This window comes from Salmo salar, chromosome ssa02, assembly GCF_905237065.1.
Source record: "Salmo salar chromosome ssa02, Ssal_v3.1, whole genome shotgun sequence".
Lineage (NCBI taxonomy): Eukaryota > Metazoa > Chordata > Actinopteri > Salmoniformes > Salmonidae > Salmo > Salmo salar.
Genome location: NC_059443.1, coordinates 81247431 through 81273142, shown reverse-complemented (window position 1 = coordinate 81273142; position 25712 = coordinate 81247431). Strand labels below are relative to the sequence as shown.

At 42.8% G+C, this 25712-nt stretch overlaps 1 protein-coding gene and 1 long non-coding RNA gene across 4 annotated transcripts in view; one reads left to right on the top strand and one right to left on the bottom strand.

Moving 5' to 3' along the window:
• The first annotated feature begins 1319 nt into the window (after positions 1-1319).
• Positions 1320-21551, top strand: LOC106594966 (zinc finger protein 664-like). Of its 2 annotated transcripts, none has more exons than XM_014186356.2 (2): positions 1320-2074; positions 20551-21551. In XM_014186356.2, exons 1-2 carry the CDS (start codon positions 1750-1752, stop codon positions 21414-21416), a joined length of 1191 nt encoding a protein of 396 aa, XP_014041831.1. In that variant the 5' UTR covers positions 1320-1749; the 3' UTR covers positions 21417-21551. The 2 variants fall into 2 exon arrangements, with proteins under 2 accessions (XP_014041831.1, XP_014041836.1); XM_014186361.2 differs by having other exon boundaries at positions 1322-2074; positions 20554-21551.
• LOC123736718 (uncharacterized) overlaps positions 2796-25712 on the bottom strand; it is a 29981-nt gene continuing 7064 nt past the window's right edge. Inside the window, exons 2-3 of one of the 2 annotated variants that reach the window (XR_006766389.1) lie at positions 3096-3511; positions 2796-3058 (exon numbers count right to left, since the gene is read on the bottom strand). This is a non-coding gene — a long non-coding RNA (uncharacterized lncRNA). The remainder of the gene's footprint in view (positions 3059-3095; positions 3512-25712) is intronic. The other variant, XR_006766388.1, reaches the window with a different exon arrangement.

Below are 25712 nucleotides of genomic sequence, written 5' to 3'. Positions count from 1 at the left end.
TCACAAGACGCAGGCCTCCTTATTGTCCCTAGAATTTCTAAGCAAACAGCTGGAGGCAGGGCTTTCTCCTATAGAGCTCCATTTTTATGGAATGGTCTGCCTACCCATGTGGGAGATGCAGACTCGGTCTCAACCTTTAAGTCTTTACTGAAGACTCATCTCTTCAGTGGGTCCTATGATTAAGTGTAGTCTGGCCCAGGAGTGTGAAGGTGAACGGAAAGACTCTGGAGCAACGAACCGCCCTTGCTGTCTCTGCTTGGCCGGTTCCCCTCTCTCCACTGGGATTCTCTGCCTCTAACCCTATTACAGGGGCTGAGTCACTGGCTTACTGGTGTTCTTCCATGCCATCCCTAGGAGGGGTGCATCACTTGAGTGGGTTGAGTCACTGACGTGGTCTTCCTGTCTGGGTTGGCGCCCCCCCTTGGGTTGTGCCGTGGCGGAGATCTTTGTGGGCTATACTCGGCCTTGTCTCAGGATGGTAAGTTGTTGGTTGAAGTGATCCCTCTAGTGGTGTGGGGGCTGTGCTTTGGCAAAGTGGGTGGGGTTATATCCTGCCTGTTTGGCCCTGTCCGGGGGTATCATCGGATGGGGCCACAGTGTCTCCTGACCCCTCCTGTCTCAGCCTCCAGTATTTATGCTGCAGTAGTTTGTGTCGGGGGGCTAGGGTCAGTCTGTTACATCTGGAGTATTTCTCCTGTCTTATCCAGTGTCCTGTGTGAATTTAAGTATGCTCTCTCTAATTATCTCTTTCTTTCTTTCTCTCTCTCGGAGGACCTGAGCCCTAGGACCATGCCCCAGGACTACCTGGCATGATGACTCCCTGCTGTCCCCAGTCCACCTGGCCGTGCTGCTGCTCCAGTTTCAACTGTTCTGCCTGCGGCTATGGAACCCTGACCTGTTCACCGGACGTGCTACCTGTCCCAGACCTGCTGTTTTCAACTCTCTAAAGACAGCAGGAGCGGTAGAGATACTCTCAATGATCGGCTATGAAAAGCCAACTGACATTACTCGAGGCGCTGACTTGTTGCACCCTCGACAACTACTGTGATTATTATTATTTGACCATGCTGGTCATTTATGAACATTTGAACATCTTGGCCATGTTCTGTTATAATCTCCACCCGGCACAGCCAGAAGAGGACTGGCCACCCCTCATAGCCTGGTTCCTCTCTAGGTTTCTTCCTAGGTTCTGGCCTTTCTAGGGAGTTTTTCCTAGCCACCGTGCTTCTACACCTGCATTACTTGTTTGGGGTTTTAGGCTGGGTTTCTGTACAGCACTTGGAGATATCAGCTGATGTAAGAAGGGCAATATAAATACATTTGATTTGATTATTTAAAAAATCTGCACTAATCCATCAACACACGCTTCACTTTGTACGTTTACATATAATATTACACTTCTATTAAACAAATGTTTGCCCCCCAAAAATAATCTGCAACTGCGTTACCCACTCCAATCAGCAGATGGCGATGTGCATATTTCAGGCGATACCGCTAGTGTGACGTCTAATGTAGTGGACCGGACACTTCTTCAACTGTAACAACAGTTAGTCAGCCACCTCCGGGGCCGAAAACATTAAATATTTTGATGTACAATAGTCACTGTGTTTTAAACACAATTATGTTGTCAACTTGTTGGTCCATTTAATATAATATTTACGTTGTTTGTCAGGTAGCTGGCTTGCCAAATTAGCTTTGCACTAGGCTAATCGCTAATGCTAAGTAGCTAGCTAGTTAACATCCCCGGCCATGACTTTACTAAGCTACTCCACTCCTGCTAAAGAAAAGGTCTGCTGGACGGAGAAAGAAGAAGAGGCTGTTACAGTTAAACAAGAAGTAGAGGGTGAGGCTGTTACAGTGAAAGAAGAAGAGAAAAAAGGTTTCAGAGTGAAAGAGGAGGAGGATGTTACTGTGAAAGAAGAGGCTGTTACAGTGAAAGAGGAGGAAGGAGTGGAGGAAGAGGGGCAGATTACTTTCACGTTGAAAGAAGAGGAGGAAGGAGAGGAAGAGGGGCAGATTACTTTCACGTTGAAAGAGGAGGAGGAAGAGGAGACGGGAGATCTGAGTTACACCAGTAAGTACGGTTCTTAAAAACTGGGGCACAAGCTCTGCAGTCCTTGAAGATTGCTAGGTCACATGTTTGAAAACCGGCTACTGAAATTTAAAAGGTTCAAATATTTATTTTAAAACGTGTAAGTGCTTTATTGGAAAACCATAGGGTGAACAATCCTATGGGAAAACCTACCCTGTGAACGATGCTGAGTTGGTTTTAGGTTTCTCGGTCACATTGTGAATGAGCTATTGAAATTAAGTGATTTGTAAAAAAAAAAATATATATATCTAAAGAGTGTTCAACATGCCTTTCCATGAAAGGAATAATGGACAGTTGGAATTAGGTTTCTAAACCATGTGGTGAAAGAGGTGATTCTCATGAAAAGTGTCTGTGGACATATTTCTCATTACCGGTAACACTTGTTCAAGTTGCTGTAAAAACTCCAATATTTGTTTATAATAAAGTTTATTCACCCATGATGCATCATCTAGTGGAGTAGCCTTTAGATGAGCCCAAGTTTGTTAACTTTTTTCACTTATATGCGTTCAGAATGAGGATCTTATTCTCACACACCCCCTTTACGACACTTGACCTTGACATTACCGAAATGACAAAAAAACTAAAATTGGGAAAAACTTAAGATACCCATTACCTTACCAACATGGAGACATGAATGGGCTTTAGTGATGTGGTAAACACTTAGAGACCCATTACCTTACCAACATGGAGACATGAATGGGCTTTAGTGATGTGGTCAACAGTTTGCTAACTCATAATGTCTGTCTCCTATTACTTCCAGATGAAGCTAAGGGCCTCTCATTACCAAAACACACATTTCTCATTACCGCATCATTTTTAGGCCCGTTTCGGTAATGAGAACCTTCATTTCAGTAATGATAATAAGCTAATTCTAATGTATCGTCAGTGGGTGTGCTATGCTGGTAACTTTCATTATTTACTAGGACCACTGCTTTCACCTACCTATAGTGTTGTTAGATATCCCACCTGTTATAACACCTACCTATAGTGTTAGATATCCCACCTGTTATAACACCTACCTATAGTGTTGTTAGATATCCCACCTGTTATAACACCTACCTATAGTGTTGTTAGATATCCCACCTGTTATAACACCTACCTATAGTGTTGTTAGATATCCCACCTGTTATAACACCTACCTATAGTGTTGTTAGATATCCCACCTGTTATAACACCTACCTATAGTGTTGTTAGATATCCCACCTGTTATAACACCTACCTATAGTGTTGTTAGATATCCCACCTGTTATAACACCTACCTGTAGTGTTGTTAGATATCCCACCTGTTATAACACCTACCTATAGTGCTGTTAGATATCCCACATGTTATAACACCTACCTATAGTGTTGTTAGATATCCCACCTGTTATAACACCTACCTATAGTGTTGTTAGATATCCCACCTGTTATAACACCTACCTATAGTGTTGTTAGATATCCCAGTTGTTGGTCCATATCCCACATATTTAGATACTTAAAAGGCATATCATGTTATGCCATTTTTTTCATAGAATCCCACTCAATTTAGAAATAAATCTAAAATACCGGAACGCCTAGGACCGAAAGGCTCCTTAACAGCTTGTACCCCCAAGCCATAAGACAACAACTACGGTAATCAAATGGCCACCGGACTATTTACATACTCGCTGTTTATTATCTATGCATAGTCACTTCACCCCTACCTACATGTACAAATTACCTCTAACCTGTACCCCCGCATACTGACTCTGTACCGGTACCCCCTGTATATAGCCTCCACATTGACACTGTACTGGTACCCCCTGTATATAGCCTCCACATTGACTCTGTACCGGTACCCCCTGTATATAGCCTCCACATTGACTCTGTACTGGTACCCCTGTATATAGCCTTCACATTGACACTGTACTGGTACCCCCTGTATATAGCCTCCACATTGACACTGTACTGGTACCCCCTGTATATAGCCTCCACATTGACTCTGTACCGGTACCCCCTGTATATAGGCTCCACATTGACTCTGTACTGGTACCCTCTGTATATAGCCTCCACATTGACTCTGTACCGGTACCCTCTGTATATAGACTCCACATTGACTCTGTACCATTGACTCTGTATTCTCGCCACACCACCTGGTAGGAGCGACCTGTCAGGTAGGACGCAATCCAAGCGTGGGCCCCGCCGGAGATGCCCAACTCGGAGAGGGTGGAGAGGAGGATCTGATGGTTCACAGTATCAAAGGCAGCAGATAGGTCTAGAAGGATGAGAGCAGAGGAGAGAGAGTTAGCTTTAGCAGTGCGGCGAGCCTCCGTGACACAGAGAAGAGCAGTCTCAGTTGAATGACCAGTCTTGAAACCTGACTGATTTGGATCAAGAAGGTCATTCTGAGAGAGATAGCAGGAGAGCTGGCCAAGGACGGCACTTTCAAGAGTTTTGGAGAGAAAAGAAAGAAGGGATACTGGTCTGTAGTTGTTGACATCGGAGGGATCGAGTGTAGGTTTTTTTCAGAAGGGGTGCAACTCTCGCTCTCTTGAAGACGGAAGGGACGTAGCCAGCGGTCAAGGATGAGTTGATGAGCGAGGTGAGGTAAGGGATAAGGTCTCCGGAAATGGTCTGGAGAAGAGAGGAGGGGATAGGGTCAAGCGGGCAGGTTGTTGGGCGGCCGGCCGTCACAAGACGCGAGATTTCATCTGGAGAGAGAGGGGAGAAAGAGGTCAAAGCACAGGGTAGGGCAGTGTGAGCAGGACCAGCGGTGTCGTTTGACTTAGCAAACGAGGATCGGATGTCGTCGACCTTCTTTTCAAAATGGTTGATGAAGTCATCCGCAGAGAGGGAGGAGGGAGGGGGAGGAGGATTCAGGAGTGAGGAGAAGGTGGCAAAGAGCTTCCTAGGGTTAGAGGCAGATGCTTGGAATTTAGAGTGGTGGAAAGTGGCTTTAGCAGCAGAGACAGAAGAGGAAAATGTAGAGAGGAGGGAGTGAAAGGATGCCAGGTCCGCAGGGAGGCGAGTTTTCCTCCATTTCCGCTCGGCTGCCCGGAGCCCTGTTCTGTGAGCTCGCAATGAGTCGTCGAGCCACGGGGCAGGAGGGGAGGACCGAGCCGGCCTGGAGGATAGGGGACATAGAGAATCAAAGGATGCAGAAAGGGAGGAGAGGAGGGTTGAGGAGGCAGAATCAGGAGATAGGTTGGAGAAGGTTTGAGCAGAGGGAAGAGATGATAGGATGGAAGAGGAGAGAGTAGCGGGAGAGAGAGAGCGAAGGTTGGGACGGCGCAATACCATCCGAGTAGGGGCAGAGTGAGAAGTGTTGGATGAGAGCGAGAGGGAAAAGGATACAAGGTAGTGGTCGGAGACTTGGAGGGGAGTTGCAATGAGATTAGTGGACGAACAGCATCTAGTAAAGATGAGGTCAAGCGTATTGCCTGCCTTGTGAGTAGGGGGGGAAGGTGAGAGGGTGAGGTCAAAAGAGGAGAGGAGTGGAAAGAAGGAGGCAGAGAGGAATGAGTCAAAGGTAGACGTGGGGAGGTTAAAGTCACCCAGAACTGTGAGAGGTGAGCCTTCCTCAGGAAAGGAACTTATCAAGACGTCAAGCTCATTGATGAACTCTCCAAGGGAACCTGGAGGGCGATAAATGATAAGGATGTTAAGCTTGAAAGGGCTGGTAACTGTGACAGCATGGAATTCAAATGAGGAGATAGACAGATGGGTCAGGGGAGAAAGAGAGAATGTCCACTTGGGAGAGATGATGATTCCAGTGCCACCACCCCGCTGGCCAGATGCTCTCGGGGTATGCGAGAACACGTGGGCAGACGAGGAGAGAGCAGTAGGAGTAGCAGTGTTATCTGTGGTAATCCATGTTTCTGTCAGTGGCAAGAAGTCGAGGGACTGGAGAGTAGCATAGGCTGAGATTAACTCTGCCTTGTTGGCCGCAGACCGGCAGTTCCAGAGGCTGCCGGAGACCTGGAACTCCACGTGGGTCTTGCGCGCTGGGACCACCAGGTTAGAGTGGCAGCGGCCACGCGGTGTGAAGCGTTTGTGTGGCCTGTGCAGAGGGGAGAGAACAGGGATAGACAGACACATAGTTAAGAGGCTACGCTAATGGAAAGGAGATTGGAATGACAAGTGGACTACACATCTCGAATGTTCAGAAAGTTAAACTTACATTGCAAAAATTTTGTTGACTAAAATGACAAAGATGATTCAGTACAGCTGGCTGGTGAAGTAGGCTAGCTAGTAGTGGCTGTGTTGTTGACTTTGTTTGAACGTGTAGCTGGCTAGGTAACCTCGATAGTTTCAGTACTACACCTTATCATGATACAAAAGCAACTATGTAGCTAGCTAACATAGCACTAATCAAGACGTTCCTTTGTAATGTATTTAGTTTCTACAATGCTGCTCGTCGGTAATAGTTGGCTAGGTTTGGAAAAATGGCGTTCGCGGGGGACGAAAATAGCTGGCTAGCTAACCTCGATAATTACTCTAAACTACACAATTATCAAACTATGACAAAGACAACAATGTAGCTAGCTAACACTGCACTAGTCAAATCGTTCCGTTGTAATGTATTAGTTTCTACAGTGCTGCTAGTCAGTAAAGGTTGGCTAGCTAGCAGTGGGTTTGATGATGACTAGGTGTGTTGACTAAGTCTGGAGTCTGGACAACGGCGTTGCGTCGCGGCTGGCTAGCTAACCTCGATAATTACTCTAAACTACACAATTATCTTAGATACAAAGACAGAAAAGACAACTATGTAGCTAGCTAACACTACACTAATCAAGTCGTTCCGTTGTAATGTAATAGTTTCTACAGTGCTGCTAGTCGGAAGAAGTTGGCTAGTTGGCTAGCTAGCAGTGTTGACTAAGTTAGGAGGACGAAAACAGCTGGCTGGCTAGCTAACCTCGATAATTACTCTAAACTACACAATTAACTATGATACAAAGACGGCTATGTAGCTAGCTAAGAAAAATTGCTCAGATCAAACAAATCAACCGTTGTAATGAAATGTAATATTACCTGTGGAGCGAAGCGAAGTGCGACTACCCGCTCCAAACCCGGGTAGTCACAGTCTCCACAAACCCGGGTAGCCTCCACATTGACTCTGTACCGGAACCCCCTGTACCGGAACCGCCTGTATATAGCCTCCACTTTGACTCTGTACTAGTACCTCCTGTATATAGCCTCCACATTGACTCTGTACCGGTACCCCCTGTATATAGCCTCCACATTGACTCTGTACCGGTACCCCCTGTATATAGCCTCCACATTGACTCGGTACCGGTACCCCCTGTATATAGCCTCGTTATTGTTACTTTATTGTGTTACTTTTTATTATTTTTGACTTTAGTTTATTTGGTAAATATTTTCTTAACTCTTCTGGAACTGAACTGTTGGTTAAAGGCTTGTACTTTCATGGTAAGGTCTACACTTGTTGTTTTCAGCGCATGTAATAAATAAAGTTTCATTTGATTTGAACCACACTTATCCATGTCTTAAAACACTGATATTTCCTGTAAAGACCTGATAGAGATCAGTACAGTTTGATGATGTATTGGGTTACTGAATCTCTAGTAGAGATCAGTACAGTTTGATGATGTATTGGGTTACTGAATCTCTAGTAGAGATCAGTACAGTTTGATGATGTATTGGGTTACTGAATCTCTGATAGAGATCAGTACAGTCTGATGATGTATTGGGTTACTGAATCTCTGATAGAGATCAGTACAGTTTGATGATGTATTGGGTTACTGAATCTCTAGTAGAGATCAGTACAGTCTGATGATGTATTGGGTTACTGAATCTCTGATAGAGATCAGTACAGTTTGACGATGTATTGGGTTACTGAATCTCTAGTAGAGATCAGTACAGTCTGATGATGTATTGGGTTACTGAATCTCTGATAGAGATCAGTACAGTTTGATGATGTATTGGGTTACTGAATCTCTAATAGAGATCAGTACAGTTTGACGATGTATTGGGTTACTGAATCTCTAGTAGAGATCAGTACAGTCTGATGATGTATTGGGTTACTGAATCTCTGATAGAGATCAGTACAGTCTGATGATGTATTGGGTTACTGAATCTCTGATAGAGATCAGTACAGTTTGATGATGTATTGGGTTACTGAATCTCTGATAGAGATCAGTACAGTTTGATGATGTATTGGGTTACTGAATCTCTGATAGAGATCAGTACAGTCTGATGATGTATTGGGTTACTGAATCTCTGATAGAGATCAGTACAGTTTGATGAAGTATTGGGTTACTGAATCTCTGATCAGTGGGTAACAGCCGGCCCCCCTACCAAGATGGTACCGTAATGCACCAATATTTAGGAAATATTAGTCTCAGTAAAACGGATACTACGTAATGTTGTCTTAATATGATTGATTGTGCATTTTGTTCTTTATCCAAATGTCTACATAAAAATAACATAATTATTATGAAATAGATAAATACAGATCTGAATCTTAGTGATCCAAGAGCAATTATGGTGGAAAATATATATATTTTGTCAAGTGAGAGCTATTTTCTCTGTTATACTAATCTATAATGAGCCTTTGGCTGATCAGTGGGCAATGGCCTACCCCCCTACCTAGATGGGCCAGCCCCCCTACCTAGATGAGCTGGCTCAGTTTTCTGATAGGCTGAGCTAAGTATACACAAACTCACATTCAAAGTCAACCGCAGCATCAGCAAAGAGACCTACGTTTGACTCTGTCGTCAGTTAGACAGCCAAGATCATGGACCGAATGCAATGGAAAGGGTGACTAAACGTAGAAAGAACACTTTCTACATTGTCACCTCACTCAAAACGTTTTTGGGTTGGCTAAAACAATGATTTGGTCAAACAGTAAAGTGCATTATCCTCATGATTCCTGTAGTGAAAGTGTGTGTGCCCTGCCCCTGTTTCACCGGGGCCTGCTGCTGTAATGAGCGAGCCACTCCTCTTGCCCCGTGCGCTCCAGAGAAAGATGCAGAAATAAGCTTTTTCTGGGATCTTTTATTTCAGCTCATGAAATATGGGGCCAACACTTTACGTGTTGTTTATATTTTCGTAAGGTATATTATTATAGAACCCTGCTCAGGCAATAAACATGACATTATCTATTATAGAGCTCTGCTCAGCCTATAAACATGACATTATCTATTATTATAGAGCTCTGCTCAGCCTGTAACATGACATGATCTATTGTTATAGAGCTCTGGACAGCCTGTAAACATGACATTATCTATTATTATAGAGCTCTGCTCAGTCTGTAAACATGACATTATCTATTATTATAGAGCTCTGCTCAGCCTATAAACATGACATTATCTATTATTATAGAGCTCTGCTCAGCCTATAAACATGACATTATGTATTATTATAAAGCTCTGCTCAGCCTGTAAACATGACATTATCTATTATTATAGAGCTCTTCTCGGCCTGTAACCATGACATTATCTATTATTATAGAGCTCTGCTCAGCCTGTAACCATGACAGTATCTGTTATTATAGAGCTCTGCTCAGCCTATAAACATGACATTATCTATTATTATAGAGCTCTGCTCAGCCTGTAACCATGACAGTATCTATTATTATAGAGCTCTTCTCGGCCTGTAACCATGACATTATCTATTATTATAGAGCTCTTCTCGGCCTGTAACCATGACAGTATCTGTTATTATAGAGCTCTGCTCAGCCTATAAACATGACATTATCTATTATTATAGGGCTCTTCTCGGCCTGTAACCATGACATCTATTATTATAGAGCTCTGCTCAGCCTCTAACCATGACATTATCTATTATTATAGAGCTCTGCTGTGCCTATAAACATGACATTATCTATTGTTATAGAGCTCTGCTCAGCCTGTAAACATGACATGATCTATTATTCTAGAGCTTTGCTCAGCCTAAAGACATGGCATTATCTATTATTATAGAGCTCTGCTCAGCCTAAAAACATGACATTATCTATTATTATAGAGCTTTGCTCAGCCTATAAATATGACATGATCTATTATTATAGAGCTTTGCTCCGCCTAAAGACATGGTATTATCTATTATTATAGAGCTCTGCTCAGCCTAAAGACATGGCATTATCTATTGTTATAGAGCTCTGCTCAGCCTGTAAACATGACATGATCTATTATTATAGAGCTTTGCTCAGCCTAAAAACATCACATTATCTATTATTATAGAGCTCTGCTCAGCCTGTAACCATAACATTATCTGTTATTATAGAGCTCTGCTCAGCCTATAAACATGACATTATCTATTATTATAGAGCTCTGATCAGACTGTAAACATGACATTATCTATTATTATAGAGCTCTGCTCAGCCTGTAACCATGACATTCCATGAAACAAGAATAGATGTGAAGCTCTGATGTTAGTGGTGATAAGTAGCAGTGAAGCAGGGCTCCCTTGTAATAGATTAGATTTGAAGCTTTACTGTGAGTGGTGATAAGTAGCAGTGAAGCAGGGCTCCCTTGTAATAGATTAGATTTGAAGCTTTACTGTGAGTGGTGATAAGTAGCAGTGAAGCAGGGATCCCTTGTAACAGATTAGATTTGAAGCTCTACTGTTAGTGGTGATAAGTAGCAGTGAAGCAGGGCTCCCTTCTAATAGATCTGTATCTCAATGGGACTCCCCACTAAAATAAAGGTGAAATAAAACAAACTAAATATTTTTTCTTTATTATTATTATTATTTCGCACTTGTTGCAAATATCTCAATGCCCGATTGTTTGAAAATATTATTCTTCGACAATATTGAAGTACTGTATGTCAGCACTACTACTCAGACACCAAAAAGTCACAGATTGGCCCATAGGTGGCACTGTAAGAAGCATTCAAAGTAGAAGGTTCAGCCCGCCACCCTGTTTGACGTACAACCTAGAACCTTGGTACAAGTGTTTCTCATCATAGTGAACGTATTTGCCTCATGAACCTATGACCTCTGCCATATCTTCTCATGAACCAAACATCTGATCGACGCCAAACTCAAAGTCCATTAACCAGTAACTCAAATCATGTCTGTCTCTAGTACGTTTGAGTAAAGATAAACAACAAATAAACAATATCTCAAAAGATTAAATAAAATGCCATCTTTGTTAAAAATAAAAATAATTGTCTTCAATTAAACTGTAATAACTTGTCTTCTCTCTATCAACTTGAAAACTTGAAGTGTTTTGATCATTACATGTCCACAAGGGAGGATGTATAATACTACATGCTGCTGTCTCTTTCAGCCTGGACCTATAGTACTATAATATACACTGCTCAAAAAAATAAAGGGAACACTAAAATAACACATCCTAGATCTGAATGAATGAAATAATCTTATTAAATACTTTTTTCTTTACATAGTTGAATGTGCTGACAACAAAATCACACAAAAATAATCAATGGAAATCCAATTTATCAACCCATGGAGGTCTGGATTTGGAGTCACACTCAAAATTAAAGTGGAAAACCACACTACAGGCTGATCCAACTTTGATGTAATGTCTTTAAAACAAGTCAAAATGAGGCTCAGTAGTGTGTGTGGCCTCCACGTGCCTGTATGACCTCCCTACAATGCCTGGGCATGCTCCTGATGAGGTGGCGGATGGTCTCCTGAGGGATCTTCTCCCAGACCTGGACTAAAGCATCCGCCAACTCCTGGACAGTCTGTGGTGCAACGTGGCGTTGGTGGATGGAGCGAGACATGATGTCCCAGATGTGCTCAATTGGATTCAGGTCTGGGGAACGGGCGGGCCAGTCCATAGCATCAATGCCTTCCTCTTGCAGGAACTGCTGACACACTCCAGCCACATGAGGTCTAGCATTAGGAGGAACCCAGGGCCAACCGCACCAGTATCTGGTCTCATAAGGGGTCTGAGGATCTCATCTCGGTACCTAATGGCAGTCAGGCTACCTCTGGCGAGCACATGGAGGGCTGTGCGGCCCCCCCAAAGAAATGCCACCCCACACCATGACTGACCCACCGCCAAACCGGTCATGCTGGAGGATGTTGCATGCAGCATAACGTTCTCCACGGCGTCTCCAGACTCTGTCACGTCTGTCACATGTGCTCAGTGTGAACCTGCTTTCATCTGTGAAGAACACAGGGCGCCAGTGGCGAATTTGCCAATCTTGGTGTTCTCTGGCAAATGCCAAACGTCCTGCACGGTGTTGGGCTGTAAGCACAACCCCCACCTGTGGACGTCGGGCCCTCATACCACCCTTATGGAGTCTGTTTCTGACCGTTTGAGCAGACACATGCACATTTGTGGCCTGCTGGAGGTCATTTTGCAGGGCTCTGGCAGTGCTCCTCCTGCTCCTCCTTGCACAAAGGCGGAGGTAGCGGTCCTGTTGCTGGGTTGTTTCCCTCCTACGGCCTCCTCCACGTCTCCTGATGTACTGGCCTGTCTCCTGGTAGTGCCTCCATGCTCTGGACACTACGCTGACAGACACAGCAAACCTTCTTGCCACAGCTCGCATTGATGTGCCATCCTGGATGAGCTGCACTACCTGAGCCACTTGTGTGGGTTGTAGACTCCGTCTCATGCTACCACTAGAGTGAAAGCACCGCCAGCATTCAAAAGTGACCAAAACATCAGCCAGGAAGCATAGGAACTGACAAGTGGTCTGTGGTCACCACCTGCAGAACCACTCCTTTATTGGGGGTCTTGCTAATTGCCTATAATTTCCACCTGTTGTCTATACCATTTGCATAACAGCATGTGAAATTTATTGTCAATCAGTGTTGCTTCCTAAGTGGACAGTTTGATTTCACAGAAATCTGATTGACTTGGAGTTACATTGTGTTGTTTAAGTGTTCCCTTTATTTTTTTGAGCAGTGTATTTGAATCCACTAATTTGAATGGGTGGCCACGTACTGCTGTATGTATATAAATATATATATATAAATAATATAGTGTATATTTATTATTATCATGGACACAAGTAGGGTTGCATATTGGGGAATATTCAGTGGTGGAAATACAGTGGGGGAAAAAAGTATTTGATGCCCTGCTGATTTTGTACATTTGCCCACTGACAAAGAAATTATCAGTGTATAATTTTAATGGTAGGTTTATATGAACAGTGAGAGACAGAATAACAACAAAAAAATCCAGAAAAGTGCATGTCAAAAATGTTATAAAATGATTTGCATTTTAATAAGGGAAATAAGTATTTGACCCCTCTGCAAAACATGACTTAGTACTTGGTGGCAAAACTCTTGTTGGCAATCAGAGGTCAGACGTTTCTTGTAGTTGGCCACCAGGTTTGCACACATCTCAGGAGGGATTTTGTCCCACTCCTCTTTGCAGATCTTCTCCAAGTCATTAAGGTTGCGAGGCCTACGTTCGGCAACTCGAACCTTCAGCTCCCTCCACAGATTATCTATGGGATTAAGGTCTGGAGACTGGCTAGGCCACTCCAGGACCTTAATGTGCTTCTTCTGGAGCCACTCCTTTGTTGCCTTGGCTGTGTGTTTTGGGTCATTGTCATGCTGGAATACCCATCCACAACCCATTTTCAATGCCCTGGCTGAGGGAAGGAGGTTCTCACCCAAGATTTGACGGTACATGGCCCCGTCCATCGTCCCTTTGATGCTGTGAAGTTGTCCTGTCCCCTTAGCAGAAAAACACCCACAAAGCATAATGTTTCCAGCTACATGTTTGATGGTGGGGATGGTGTTCTTGGGGTCATAGGCAGCATTCCTCCTCCAAACACGGCGAGTTGAGTTGATGCCAAAGAGCTCTTTTTTGGTCTCATCTGACCACAACACTTTCACCCAGTTGTCTTCTGAATCATTCAGATGTTCATTGGCAAACTTCAGACAGGCATGTATATGTGCTTTCTTGAGCAAGGGGACCTTGAGGGCGCTGCAGGATTTCAGTCCTTCACAGTGTAGTGTGTTACCAATTGTTTTCTTGGTGACTATGGTCCCAGCTGCCTTGAGATCATTGACAAGATCCTCCCATGTAGTTCTGGGCTGATTCCTCACCGTTCTCATGATCATTGCAACTCCACGAGGTGAGATCTTGCATGGAGCCCCAGGCCGAGGGATACTGACAGTTCTTTTGTGTTTCTTCCATTTGCGAATAATCGCACCAAATGTTGTCACCTTCTCACCAAGCTGCATGGAGATGGTCTTGTAGCCCATTCCAGCCTTGTGTGGGTCTACAATCTTGTCCCTGACATCCTTGGAGAGCTCCTTGGTCTTGGCCATGGTGGAGAGTTTGGAATCTGATTGATTGATTGATTGCTTCTGTGGACAGGTGTCTTTTATACAGGTAACAAGCTGCGGTTAGGAGCACTCCCTTTAAGAGTGTGCTCCTAATCTCAGCTCATTACCTGTATAAAAGACACCTGGGAGCCAGAAATCTTTCTGATTGAGAGGGGGTCAAATACTTATTTCCCTCATTAAAATGCAAATCAATTTATAATATTTTTGACGTGCGTTTTTCTGGATATTTTTGTTGTTATTCTGTCTCTCACTGTTCAAATAAACCTACCATTAAAATGATAGACTGATCATTTCTTTGTCAGTGGGCAAACGTACAAAATCAGCAGGGGATCAAATACTTTTTTCCCCCCACTGTATATGGGAATTAACGGAAATATATGCAAATTAATATTAATGGCATGTTTTTTTGCATTGGATATATTTACCATATGGAGACAGAAACAGAAACCTTTTACCATATCATATGGAGACAGAAACAGAAACCTTTTACCATATCATATGGAGACAAACAGAAACCTTTTACTATATCATATGGAGACAGAAACATAAACATAAGTAGACATAATTGCAAATGATTAATTCCTTCCAATAGAAATTTAAAAAACAATTTAGTTACGAATTTAACTTTAATTAAATGAGTTGACTCTTCACATGGGATGATTTCACTGAACAACAAAAGAAAGCGAATATTGAATGATCCCCAATGATCCATCGCGTTTCCCAAAAACGTTTTCAACATACAGTTGAAGTCGGAAGTTTACATACACTTAGGTTGGAGTCATTAAAACTTGTTTTTCAACCACTCCACAAATTTCTTGTTAACAAACTATTGTTTTGGCATGTTGGTTAGAACATCTACTTTGTTCATGACCCAAGTCATTTTTCCAACAATTGTTTACAGACAGATTATTTCCCTTATAACTCACTGTATCACAATTCCAGTGGGTCAGAAGTTTACATACACTAAGTTGACTGTGCCTTTAAACAGCTTGGAAAATTCCAGAAATGATGTCATGGCTTTAGAAGCTTCTGTTAGGCTAATTGACATCATTTGTGTCAATTGGAGGTGTACATGTGGATGTATTTCAAGGCCTACCTTCAAACTCAGTGCCTCTTTGCTTGACATCATGGGAACATCAAAAGAAATCAGCCAAGACCTCAGAGAAAAAATTGTAGACCTCCACAAGTCTGGTTAATCCTTGGGAGCAATTTCCAAACGCCCGAAGGTACCACATTAATCTGTACAAACAATAGTAGGCAAGTATAAACACCATGGGACCACGCAGCCATCATACCGCTCAGGAAGGAGAAGCGTTCTGTCTCCGAGAGATGAACGTACTTTGGTGCGAAAAGTGCAAATCAATCCCAGAACAACAGCAAAGGACCTTGTGAAGATGCTGGAGGAAACAGTTACAATAGTATCTATATCCACAGTAAAGGCCGCTCAGAAAGGAAGAAGCCACTGCTCCAAAGCCGCCATAAAAAAGCCAGACTACGGTTTGCAACTGCACATGGGGACAAAGATTGTACTTTTTGGAGAAATGTCCTCTGGTCTGATGAAACAAAAATAGAACTGTTTGGCCATAATGACCATCATTATGTTTGGAGGAAAAAGGGGGCGGCTTGCAAGCCAAAGAACACCATCCCAACCGTGAAGCACGATGGTGGCAGCATCATGTTGTGGGGGTGCTTTGCTGCAGGAGGGACTGGTTCACTTCACAAAATAGATGGCATCAGGAGGCAGGAAGATTATGTGGATATATTGAAGCAGCATCACAAGACATCAGTCAGGAAGTTAAACCTTTGTCACAAATGGGTCTTCCAAATGGACAATGACCCCAAGCATACTTCAAAAGTTGTGTCAAAATGGCTTAAGGACAACAAAGTCAAGGTATTGGAGTGGCCATCACAAAGCCCTGACCTCAATCCTATAGAAAATGTGTGGGCAGAACTGAAAAAGCGTGTGAGAGCAAGGATGCCTACAAACCTGACTCAGTTACACCAGCTCTGTCAGGAGGAATGGGCCAAAATTCACCCAACTTATTGTGGAAGGCTACCCGAAACGTTTGACCCAAGTTAAACAATTTATAGGCAATGCTACCAAATACTAATTGAGTGTATGCAAACTTCTGACCCACTGGGAATGTGATGAAATAAATAAATGCTGAAATAAATAATTCTCTAAACTATTATTCTGACATTTCACATTCTTAAAATAAAGTGGTGATCCTAACTGACCTAAGACAGGGACTTTTTACTCAGATTAAATGTCAGGAATTGTGAAAAACTGAGTTTAAATGTATTTGGCTAAGGTGTATGTAAACTTCTGACTTCATCTGTAAAATGATAGTCTAGAAACTAAAGCTTTGGTTGTCTTCCTCTCAGGCTTCCATGTCTTCTCCCTGGAACTCCTCAATGTCCACCTCTTGAACATCAGACTCTGAGGCCTCATCTTCACTGTCACATTCCAACCTTGTTGAGGATGGCTCGTTGTCAGGCTCAAAAATCCTCAAATTTGCTCGGATGGCCACCAATTTTTCTAACCCTTGTATTGGTACAGGCAACATCCGTACTGAGATAAAGGGTAGAGCTGCCGCTTTCAAGGAGTGGGACTCTAACCTGGAAGTTTATAAAAAATCCCGCTATGCCCTCCAATGAATCATCAAACAGGCCAAGCATCAATACAGGACAAAGATTGAATCGTACTACACCGGCTCCAACGATCATCGGATGTGGCAGGGCTTGCAAACTATTACAGACTACAAAGGGTAGCCCAGCCGCGAGCTGCCCAGTGACACAAGCCTACCAGGCGAGCTAAATTACTTCTGTGCTTGCTTCGAGGCAAGCAACACTGAAGCATGTATGAGAGCACCAGCTGTTCCAGACGACTGCGTGATCGTTTTGCTTTCGTTGTAAAGCCTTTTTGAAATCGGACAGTGTGGTTAGATTAACGAGAGTCTTGTCTTTAAATAGCTGTAAAATAGTCATGTTTGAGAAATTGAAGTAATAGGATTTTGAAGGTTTTGAAAATCGCGCCACAGGCTGCAAGTGGCTGTTACGTAGGTGGGACGAATTCGTCCCGCCTAGCCCAGAGAGGTTAAACAGGTCAACATTCACAAGGCCCCAGGGCCAGACGGATTACCAGGATGTGTACTCCGAGCATGCGCTTACCAACTGGCAAGTGTCTTCACTGAGATTTTCAACCTCTCCCTGACTGAGTCTCTAATACCAACTTGTTTCAAGCAGACGCCTATGGTAACCTGCCTAAATGACTACCGACCCTTAGCACTCACGTCTGTAGCCATGAAGTGCTTTGAAAGGCTGGTAATGGCTCACATCAACACCATTATCCCAGAAACCCTACACCCACTCCAATTTGCATACAGCCCCAACAGACCCACAGATGATGCAATCTCTAATGCATTCCACACTGCCCTTTCCCACCTGGACAAAAGGAACACCTATTGTATGTGAGAATGCTATTCATTGACTACAGCTCAGCGTTCAACACCATAGTGCCCTCAAAGCTCATCACTAAGCTAAGGACCCTGGGACTAAACACCTCCCTTTGCAACTGGATCCTGGACTTCCTGACGGGCCGCCCCCAGGTGGTAAGGGTAGGTAACAACATATCCGCCATGCTGATCCTCAACACGGGGGCCCCTCAGGGGTGCATGCTCACTCCCCTCCTGTGCTCCCTGTTCACTCATGACTGCACGGCCAGGCATGACTCCAACACCATCATTAAGTTTTCCGACGACACAACAGCGGTAGGCCTGATCACCAACAACGATGAGACAGCCTATAGGGAGGTGGTCAGAGACCTGGCAGTGTGGTGCCAGGATAACAACCTCTCCCTCAACGTGATCAAGACAAAGGAGATGATTGTAGACTACAGGCAAAGGAGGACCGAGCACACCCACATTCTCATCGACGGGGCTGTAGTGGAGCAGGTTGAGAGCTTCAAGTTCCTTGGTGTCCACATCACCAACAAACTATCATGGTCCAAACACACCAAGACAGTCGTGAAGAGGGCACAACAAAGCCTATTCCCCCACATGGGTTCTCAGATCCTCAAAAAGTTCTCCAGCTGCACCATCGAGAGTATGCCTGGTACTGCCTGGTATGGCAACTGCTCGGCCTCCGACCGCAAGGTACTACAGAGGGTAGTGCGTACGGCCCAGTACATCACTGGGGCCACGCTTCCTGCCATCCAGGACCTCTATACCAGGCTGTGTCAGAGGAAGGCCCTAAAAATTGTCAGAGACTCCAGCCACCCTAGTCATTGACTGTTCTCTCTACTCTCGCACGGCAAGCGGTACCAGAGCGCCAAGTCTAGGTCCAAAAGGCTTCTAAACAGCTTCCATCCCCAAGCGATAAGACTCCTGAACAGCTAATCAAATGGCTACGGACTATAAGCCGTAACTTTTTTCCCAGCTTTGAACCTCGCCACTTAAACAATGACGCGGCTAATATATGGATTTTTCCCGTTTTTTTTTTTGCCGAACGGGTTAAGGTCAAACAACTTTTTTGTTTACTGTTTAGATTAAATCGAGCGCTCTCAAACTTCCCATCATTCTGATTACAGTAGTCATTTTGTCACCCTCATCATGGCAAAGACATGGAGAAATGCATATGATGCAGCTTTCAAGTTGAAGGCGATTGATCTGGCTGTTGGAAAAGGAAATAGAGCTGCTGCACGGGAGCTTGGTCTTAATGAGTCGATGACAAGACGTTGGAAACAGCAGCGTGAGGAATTGACTCAGTGCAAAAAGACAACTAAAGCTTACTGCTAATTTTTATTTTTTGTTACAAGCCGTGTTTCGTTAAAGCCTATTTATTTTTGTTACAAGCCGTGTTTCGTTAAAGCCTGTGTAAAGTTAATTTGTTTCAATGTACCGGTAGGCACCTGCGGCTTATAGACATGTGCGGCTTATTTATGTTAAAAAAAATATATATATTTAATTCAGTGGGTGCGGCTTCAGTGGGTGCGCTTAATAGTCCGGAAATTACGGTAGTTACTTTCTCTACCTGCATGTACATATTACCTCAATTATCTCGACTAACCTGTCCCCCGCACATTGTCTCTGTACCGGTACCCCCTGTATATAGCCTCACTATTGTTATTTTTTCTGCTGCTCTTTCATTATTTGTAATTTTTTACTTATATTTTTTACTCAACACTTATTTTTCTTAACTACATTGTTGGTTAAGGATTTTGTAAGTAAGCATTTCACTGTAATATCTACACCTGTTGTATTCGGCGCATGTGACAAATAAGATTTAATTTGATGAGTTGGTTGAATCGAGGACCGACTTATACTAGCTGTCTAGTCTGTGTTTTATAAATGTGCAATAATCATAAAACACAATTTATATAAGTTATTTGCAACTCGTTCTCATTCTGAGAAATAAAGTAGGCCACTGATTTCAACATCTGAACAAAGTGGACAGGCTAGCATGCTGTTCAAACAATTCAACTGTTCTACCTTGTTAGCTAGCCAATAGATCCAAGTTTGTTTGTGGTCTTTAAGATCTGTGTTCCAAACTGTAACTATTCCAATTGGTTTACAGGGGGCTTCTGTGAGTTAATATATACTGACCAAAAATAGAAACGCAACATGCAACAATGTCAACCATTTTACTGAGTTACAGTTCATATAAGGAAATCAGTCAATTGAAATAAATTAATTAGGCCCTAATCTATAGATTTTACATGACTGGGCAGGGGCGCAGCCATGGGTGGGCCTGGGAAGGCATTTGCCCACCCACTTGGGAGCCAGGCCTGCCCAGCCAATCAGAATGATTTTTTCCCCACAAAAGGGCTTTTACTACAGACAGAAATACTCCTTAAATGGTATTTGCCCTATACCTTGAGATGCCTTGACGAGTACCACTTTTCATATGTTATGGGTATGCTTGTCACCTGCAAGGACTAGGGAGTTAAAAAAAAAAATAGCGCCAAGCACAGGAAAAATCCTAGAGGAAAACTGGGAGACAAATTCACCTTTCAGCAGGACAATAACCCAATACACAAGGCCAGATATACAGTGCATTCGGGAAAGTATTCAGACCCGTTGACTTTTTCCAAATTCTGTTACGTTACTGCCTTATTCTAAGATTGGTTAAATAGTTTTTTAATTGCTCTTAACTGCTAGGCTACCTATCACCCATTAAACCACATAGGAAGATAGTTTATCACATGGAGGTTTCATTCAGGTCTCTGTTTAGTATTTAATTAAATACTTTGTCTTTAGCAGGAGAGCGACCAGACTCTCACTCTGACAGCGGGGAGAGTCCTTCAGGGGAACCAGACTCAGAGACGTCCAAACCAGCGAGACGACATCACTGCTCCCAGTGTGGAAAAAGTTTTATCCGATCACAACACCTGAAATTACATGAGAGAACACACACAGGAGAAAAGCCTTACCACTGTTCCCAGTGTGGAAAGAGTTTTAGTCAGTTAGGGAGCCTGAAAAGTCATAAGCGAATACACTCTGGAGAGAAGCCTTACCACTGTTTCCAGTGTGGAAATAGTTTTAGTCAGTTAGGGAGCCTGAAAAGTCATAAGCGAATACACTCTGGAGAGAAGCCTTATCACTGCTCCAAATGTGGAATTACTTTTTCATGGTTAGACAACCTGAAAACGCATGAGAGAATACACACAGGTGAGAAGCCTTACCACTGTTCCTACTGTGGAAAGAGTTTTCGGGTGCTAGGGAACCAGAAACACCATGAGAAAACACACACACGAGAGATGTCTTACCCCTGTTCCCATTGTGGAAAGAGTTTTAGGTGGTTAGGGACCCTGAAAACGCACGAGCGAATACACACACAAAAAAAGGAAAAGCTCTATCAATGTTCCCTGTGTGGAATGAGTTTTACCCAGTTAGAAGCCCTGAATATGCATGACAGGATACACACAGGAGAGGATAAGCCCTATCATTGCTCCCAGTGTGGAAAGAGATTTAATTGGTTAAGGCACCTGAATAAGCATGAAAGAATACATACACAGGAGGAGAAGATATACCACTGCTCTCATTGTGGAAAGACATTTTCCCAGTCAGAGGACCTGAAATCACATGAGAGAATAGAGAGGCTTTGTTCTGACTTGTGTTTTTGACTGAGAATGTGTTTTTGTTTAATCCTCATGCAATCAAATTGTATATATGAAACCAAAATAAGTTTACTTTTGTTGTTGTTTCTTCATTTTGAGACATGATCATGTCTAATACCAGATTAAATATTTTAATTTCTATTTGGTTTTGATTATAAGCTTTTATTGATTTGATACAAGTATAAACCCTCATGTTGTTCATCATGATTTTCTATTGCAAAATGTCAATTATTATATAAGTAAGTAAGTAGCCTTGCACAAGCCTTTGTGTTTGTATTTATTATGGATCCCCCTACTCTCCCTGGGGTCCAGCAAAATTAAGGCAGTTAAACATTACAATACATTAAAAACAGATTTCACAACATATTAAGAGTGTGCCCTCAGGCCTCTACTCTACTACCACATATCTACAACACAAAATCCATGTGAACGTGTGTGTATAGACCCCCGACTTTCCAACCTGAAGATCACTGACGTCATGATTTGACCATGTTTTTTTTCCAGAGTTCCCAGTTGTCTTGAGAGTCCCATTATTCCACCATGTCAGAGAAAACACTGTTGATGATTGCAAAAACGATTTGAGAAATGCAACATATTTTTCTGGATTAAAAAAATATTCATAGTTTTTAACTGTGTTAGCTACTAGTGGACGTTCATTATATACATCTATGTATTGTTACACCATGCAGGAGGAGTAAAGACCTAGTCTGTTCATTTTAATATTATCTGTTAGTCTACTTGTATTAATATGAAATTGCCTTATGCACAGTTCAGACGCTAAATTTATGGCGATTTGAACTGAATAGAAAAATAACAACAGTAAACATGTTGACCCGCACGAATGATGCAGCGCCCCCTTTGGCCAATCAGTGTAATTTAGCAAATACCGGATCAATGGAAAGACTCATCATTCACCCAGGTTTTGTCAAAGTTGGGCCAGTGGTGTCAGATACTAGACTCATATCCCTGAGCATGTGTGACAAATTTCACCACTCCGAGTCAAACAGATCACCACCGTGTGGTAGATATGAATGTTCTTGCATATATTGAGTCTTGACAGTGTTTGCAACATGTGTACCAAATGTTGTTACAATACGAATATCCTTGAATGATTTATATGCCTTTATGGTGACAGTCCACATGGGTGTTTAGAGACCTTTGGCCATAGATGCCACATATCAAGTTTGGTGCAGATTGATCATTCGGTGCCAGAAGAGTAGAGTTTTCAGTGTTTTCCACAAAATTCAAAAGTTACCACAGCCACAAAGTCAGAAGGTCCGCCTACTTGACCAATCAGATGAGGAGTGTATTCCGATTTGCGTGAAATACATTTTTTTAAATTACATTCGGAAAGCATTCAGACCCCTTGCCTTTTCCATATTTTGTGACATTACAGCCTTATTCTAAAATTGATTAAATATATAAAAATGTTCATCAATCTACACACAATACCCCATAATGACAAAGCGAAAACAGATTTTTTGAAATGTTTGCAAAAAATGAAATTCCTTGTTTAAGTGTTCAGACCCTTTGCTATGAGTCTCGAGAATGACCTCCGGTGCATTCTGTTTCCGTTGACCATCCTTGAGATGTTTCTCCAACTTCATTGGGAGTCCAGCTGTGGTAAATTCAATTGGTTGGACATGATTTTATATATAAGGTCCCACCGTTGACAGTGCATGTCAGAGCAAAAACCAAGCCATGAGGTTGAACGTAGAGCTCTGAGACAGGATTGTGTTGAGGCACAGATCTAGGGAAGGGTACCAAAACATGTCTGCAGCATTGAAGGTCCCCAGGAACACAGTGGCCTCCATCATTCTTAAATGGAAGACGTTTGGTACCACCAAGACTCTTCCTAGAGTTGGCCGCCCGGCCAAACTGAGCAATCAGGGGAGAAGGGCCTTGGTCAGGGAGGTGATCGAGGGAAAGATGAACTGAGAAAAGTACAGAGATTCTTGATGAAAACCTGCTCCAGAGCGCTCAGGACCTCAGACTGGGGCGAAGGTTCACCTTCCAACAGAACAACCCTAAGCACACAGCCAAGACAATGCAGGAGTGGCTTCGGGACAAGTCTCTGAATGTCATTGAGTGACCCAGACAGAGCCCGGACTTGAACCCGATTGAACATCTCTGGAGAGACCTGAAAATAGCAGTGCAGCGACGCTCCCCATCCAACCTGACAGAGCTTGAGAGGATCTGCAGAGAACAATGAGAGAAACTCCCCAAATATAGGTTATCCAAGCTTGTAGCGTCATACCCAAGAAGACTCAAGGCTGTAGTTGCTGCCCAAGGTGCTTCAACAAAGTACTGAGTCTGAATTTATATGTAAATGTCATATGTATTTTTATTTTATAAATTTGATCATTTCAAACAACCTGTTTTTGCTTTGTCATTATCGGGTATTGTGTGTATATTGATGACGGGGGAAAAAAGTTTAATCAATTTTAGAACAAGGCTGTAACGTAACAAAATGTGGAAAAAGTCAAGCAGTCTGAATGCTTTCTGAATGCTCTGTATCTCGAGTTCAAGTTTGAGAACCAAATATCTAAATACATTCAGGAAGAAGAATTGGCAATGTCCCTAACATCCATAACATTGAGAAAGGACCAATGTCACTAACATCCATAACATTGAGAAAGGACCAATGTCCCTAACATCCATAACATTGAGAAAGGACCAATGTCACTAACATCCATAACATTGAGAAAGGACCAATGTCACTAACATCCATAACATTGAGAAAGGACCAATGTCCCTAACATTCATAACATTGAGAAAGGACCAATGTCACTAACATCCATAACATTGAGAAAGGACCAATGTCACTAACATCCATAACATTGAGAAAGGACCAATGTCACTAACATCCATAACATTGAGAAAGGACCAATGTCACTAACATCCATAACATTGAGAAAGGACCAATGTCACTAACATCCATAACATTGAGAAAGGACCAATGTCCCTAACATTCATAACATTGAGAAAGGACCAATGTCACTAACATCCATAACATTGAGAAAGGACCAATGTCACTAACATCCATAACATTGAGAAAGGACCAATGTCCCTAACATTCATAACATTGAGAAAGGACCAATGTGACTAACATTCATAACATTGAGAAAGGACCAATGTGACTAACATTCATAACATTGAGAAAGGACCAATGTCCCTAACATTCATCAGAAAATGACATTATTTTGGTCAAAAGGGTAAGTAGTATGCTCTTCTTTCAGATGCCTAGTAGCTAACTGTTAATAGCCTCATCTAAAATGAGCTCGCTAGCTGGCATCAGGGATTCCATTCCAAGCTCAGAGGAGTTATTCTACTGGATAGAGAAACGTTGTTAGTTTCCATACAAGCCTTTCATTCTAATAGTAATATGTCATGTTGTTGACCTTCACCAGATGTCCAGCCTTTAACAGGAAAACAGTTGGGAGAGGAAAAGGCTCCTATTTAAATGGGGTTCCATTTCAAGTTGTTGGCACAAAGATGTATGAATGTCACCAAGGGTAAAGACAGACAAACAAAAGACAAAGGAAATATGAGGCCGAAATTTACAAGAAGACTGTAATTGCAAAGACAGATCACTGTAATTTATACCATACATATTTACAACATTAATATAATTTGACTTGTGTTCAATTACTAACTAACAATGGAATGTTCCTCAACAAAATGGAAGAAGATGGGACTTTAAAACAGGTGTCTCAACTCTGTGGTCTCTAAAGATCCCATGGTACTGATGAAGCTGGTCAGCATACACACTCATCTGATTGGTCGAGGAGGCGGGCCTTCTGACTTTGTGGCTGTGGTAACTGGTGACGACCATGGGGCAAATTGGTTCCTTGTGAGGAGAGGGACCTATGTACCGAATTTCATGACTTTGAGTAAAACGGGGTGAATGGAGCATGGCCTTTCAATCTCTTGTTATAGCGCCACCATCTGGCCAATTGGTGTAATATTGTAAATGCCAGATCTCCATGGCAAGACGCATCATTCACCCAAGTTTCGTCAAAATCAGGTTTGGCATTATTTTTCCGTGAAGGGCGGGGTTTAGAGGGAGGCGTAGACAATGAGTCTCCATTGGTCCGCTACTTTTGGAGTGACGGTTCGTCATTGGAGTTGCTACTCTGATTGGTTGGGGATGAACCAATCGCTGATTACTTTGTTTTGTACAACACCCCTCATTTAGACGTCACCACTATCGACTTCAATGACGTCAGTCTCAGACTGAAGTATGTAGCGAACGACAGAACAGTGGAATAATTCAGTTTGAGTCGACAGGCCACTCTGTCG

What these genes read in the sequence shown, in the direction of transcription:
- LOC106594966 (XM_014186356.2), top strand. Translation starts at nt 1,750, where the DNA reads ATGACTTTACTAAGCTACTCCACTCCTGCTAAAGAAAAGGTCTGCTGG. An exon ending in GGGAGATCTGAGTTACACCA is followed by an intron (nt 2,075 to 20,550) that starts GTAAGTACGGTT and finishes CTTTGTCTTTAG; the next exon opens with CAGGAGAGCGACCAGACTCT.